The 4,080-nt window shown below is 31.6% G+C and overlaps 1 protein-coding gene across 1 annotated transcript; it reads left to right on the forward strand.

Moving 5' to 3' along the window:
* CGCS363_v003480 (uncharacterized protein) lies at positions 1-526 on the forward strand (the record flags this gene model as incomplete). Its single annotated transcript, XM_036635329.1, has 2 exons — positions 1-65; positions 130-526. The coding sequence occupies 2 exons, from the start codon at positions 1-3 to the stop codon at positions 524-526; spliced, it is 462 nt and encodes a 153-aa protein (XP_036499262.1).
* Between the last annotated feature and the right edge of the window lie 3,554 nt (positions 527-4,080).

Below are 4,080 nucleotides of genomic sequence, written 5' to 3' on the forward strand. Positions count from 1 at the left end.
ATGACCGACCTTGCCGCATTGGACTCTGGATCTCGGCCCTTCACGTCAAAGGAACTCGGTGAGATGTACGAGATGAACCCTCTCTTCAGCGATACATGCGCAATCGTTCACTGACCGTGAAATATATAGGGATCTCTCAATACGGAACACGAACCTACCTTGTGATATCTTAGAGGCTCTTGAGGATCTCCAAGCATTTCAAACAAAAGATGCTCCTCCTGGGCCAGAAAGTCCCTATGAGAAGGCTACATTGGGCCTGAGAGACATCGTCAAGACCCTAGCAGCTTGCGGCGTATTCTCAGAGGCAGGCATCGTCCTACGCTGGCTGTATTTCCTTGATGCAGAAATTCTGGCAGACATCGAGACGCTCCAGCCGACAGCCTTATTGCTTGTAGCTCATTTCGCGGTGATTGTGGCATCCATGGAGAAGACGGTATGGTATCTCAACGGCTGGGGCGAGGCAATTATCAGACAGGTGGATCAGCTGTTGGAAGAGGACTCGAAGGAAAGAAGCATGTTCGCATAGGCAAAACAGCAAATACCACACATAATACATTAGTTGACTCATTCAAGTGAGCCTCGGCGTACTAACATTGAATGTTTCTATCCTGCTTCAGAAATCAATTCTGCTCCATGAAGCAAAACTCGTGTTGCCAACAAGCATTTGCCCTAATTTAGCGCCAAGCCAACAATTTCAATCTCCTTGAGGCCTGAGACATAGACCTTTTAGTGCCCCCCACAGCTACATACCCAGAAAAGGATTAACATGCCAGCCAAGCTACACTACTAGTCAATATACTTAAGTTTTACAGTAAAATCAATACTTTTTAAGTACCTATACTTCTACTAAAACTAGCTAATATTTATCTACTTTTTTTAATAGCTATAAGTTAACCTCATTCCTTAACCTAAATCCCCTACCTACTTACTCATAATACTACCACAATACCCCTACTTACTCTATATTAAATTAACCCTAAAAAATCCCTAAAAAATAAACAATATTCATAATAATAATATTATTAAGTTATTTAATAATTATAATAATAACTTTAATATTACTAATAACTTTAAAAACCTTAATACCTCTATATAGCACTATATACTAATTAGCTTTAGTATTATTAATAACCCTTACTAGCTACTTACTATAAGAGATCTTAATAAGATTAAAATAAGTATATTAATACTACTATAAGTATACTAGCTACTACCTCTACCTCTAAGTAAGTAAAATCCACTACTAAACCCCTAGCTAGCTATTCTATATAATAATAACATAATATAATATAACCCTTATAAGCCCTACCCTCTACTAAATATCTAATATAATAAAAAGCTTCTAAACTATACTAATAGCACGCTATATTATAAACTTCTTATAAAATACTTTAAATATAAAATATATCTACTTCTAAACCTCTTACTACTATAGATATAATATAAGTTTATCCCTAAGTAAATAGCTAAGTAGTAAGTATATTAGATTAATAAGAAGTTAGAGATATATTAATATACTTATAATCCTACTAAAGTAATAAAAAACTTTACTTAAGTACTTTACTAACCCTAATATATAACTATAGTAAAGATATATATCTTTTTAAGTATACTTATCTATATAACTATCTATTAAAAAAGTACCCTCTATAACTACTAAATTAAGTATAATTACTACCCTCTCTACCTTATTAATTATTAGCTCTTTTATAACTACTTTAAGTAACTATATTATAACTTTTCTACTTATAACCTTATTACTAAACCTCTCTATAATATATACCTAATAATATATAAAAAGGTTACCTACTAAAGCAATTAGCTACAGTTAATATTAACATAGCTATAATCACTTAGTACTTATATCGCTATTAATAAAAATATAATCTACTACTAAGGCTACTACTTTAATATCTAGCATATATAAAATAAGCCTATACCTATCAGCTTTAAAATATAAGTTATAAAGGAGGCTAAATACTTTTTTTAGTAAGCTTAGTATATAAATAAAAGTCTAATAATCCCTCTACTTATATATTTATTAGCAGAGACTAAAAAGCTTACCCCTATAAAAGCAGTTATTACTTATCTTATCCTATTACTACTAATACCCCTAAACTAACGCTAATAATACTACCTTTTTATTAATAACTTATTTACTTTAATTAACCTACTTTAATACCTCTAGCACTATAATATTATTACTATAAGTACTATATATAACACCTAATATAATAAGGTTAGTTTAACTCTTAGTAAGCTTAAAAGCTATAATAATAAAGCTAAAAAGATACCCTAAAACACTATTTACTATAAAATAACTAAGAATAGTATAATTTACTAGCTTCTATTTAAGAATAGCTCCCCTATTTTAATAGTAACTATAAGCTTTTATAGCTTTAAGTATACCTTCCCTAAGCTCTAAAAGAAGTTTTATAATAGTATAACCTATACTAATATATTATAAGCTCCCTTTAAAACTCATAATACTATTATAAGTAAGTTATTAATTATATATATAAAAATACTACCCTTCCCTCAGTTTTACTATATATATAACTAATATATAAATACTATTAATATTAGTAATTAGTATAAAGCTAATAGCTACTATAGGTATTATATACACTATAATAACTACTAAGTACTAAATTTTAACTTTAACCTACCTATTAATATTACTAATACTTACTTAGCCTTCTATAAGACTTAGTATAATACTTATATATATTATAGTAGTAGTAAATAATACACTTAGATATAAAAGCGTTTTTAATAATACCTCTATAAAGAGATTATAACTATATATAGAGAAGCAGTAATCCTAAGCTATAAATCTACTACTATAAAAAAAAAGCCTTCTACCTAGCTAAATCACAGCCTATTAATATTACTAAGGAGGAAGCAGTATATATAATATTCTTTAGTATATAGGCGTAAAATACTTAATAAGAAGGATATTAATACCTTATTTAGTAACTATAAAACAACCTCTAGGTATAAGTAGTATAGTATAATACTTTATAAACAAAAGTATTAAGATACTTAGTATACTAAAGAGAGGACTAAGCATAAATAGCCTAAGTTAAGAAGGATCTATAGCTAAATACAACACTTTAATTAGACACCTCTATAGCTATTACCTACGCTATAAATATCTTTTACTAATATACTATAGAGTCTAACAGCCTCTAAAGGCCTCTACTAACTAGCTATACCTAACAAGATCTAAAAGGTCCATATCTCAGGCCTCAAGGAGATTAATTTAGCACCAGCTAGGTAAGTCTAAGACTATTATAAGCTTAGTTAAGGCTAGCTTTAGGGCGAAGGGAAGTAAAAGACCCTAAAGCCTAAACAAAACTTCTGCTCTTTAGGCAGATCACATTAGCTATCCAGCCAGTCATAATAAAGACAGCAAAAACAATAATAAAAGCGACGATAATAATAACGACAACAATAATAAAAGGCTTCTTCTTCTAGTATAGCTTAAAGCCAGTATTCCACCCAGTTAGCTAGGAGTATCCGCCCAGATAAAAAGACTCCAAAACAAAAGCAGACCAAATTACAGGGATTTAAGTAGAGATTAATTACAAATTAAGGACAGAAGTAGATAAAGCACAAAGAAAGGTAGCCTTACACTGCTTCTAATACTAGAGGCAATCATCCAAGGTTATATAGAAATAATCTCCAAGCAAGCTTCAGCTTTCTTATATAAACACTTTAGACTAATACTCTCAAGAGTACTTTCACATAATGTAGCATCTCAATAGAAGAGCCAATTTATTGCCCAAAATCCACAGGAGGCGTCATCACATGTGTGGAAGTGATAGATTAAGTGATGAGAACTAGCAATCGCCGCAGGAAAAAGTGCAAGGTCTATCCTATTTGCTGGAATTACATATTCTGAGGCGAATCAATAGCCTTGTCCGTTAGCAATGGGAAGCTATGCCAAGCTCTTCCAACAAGGTCTGTAGTAGGCGCCGCCCGCGGCCAGAGCATCTCCACAAGGTACAGGAATATACCTCCTGCTTCTTCTATAGGAGCCTTATCACGTCTGAATATGTCCTTCTTATCCCGTCC

Source organism: Colletotrichum siamense (genome assembly GCF_013390195.1).
Source record: "Colletotrichum siamense strain Cg363 chromosome Unknown KSG_Cg363_contig02, whole genome shotgun sequence".
Classification (NCBI taxonomy): domain Eukaryota; kingdom Fungi; phylum Ascomycota; class Sordariomycetes; order Glomerellales; family Glomerellaceae; genus Colletotrichum; species Colletotrichum siamense.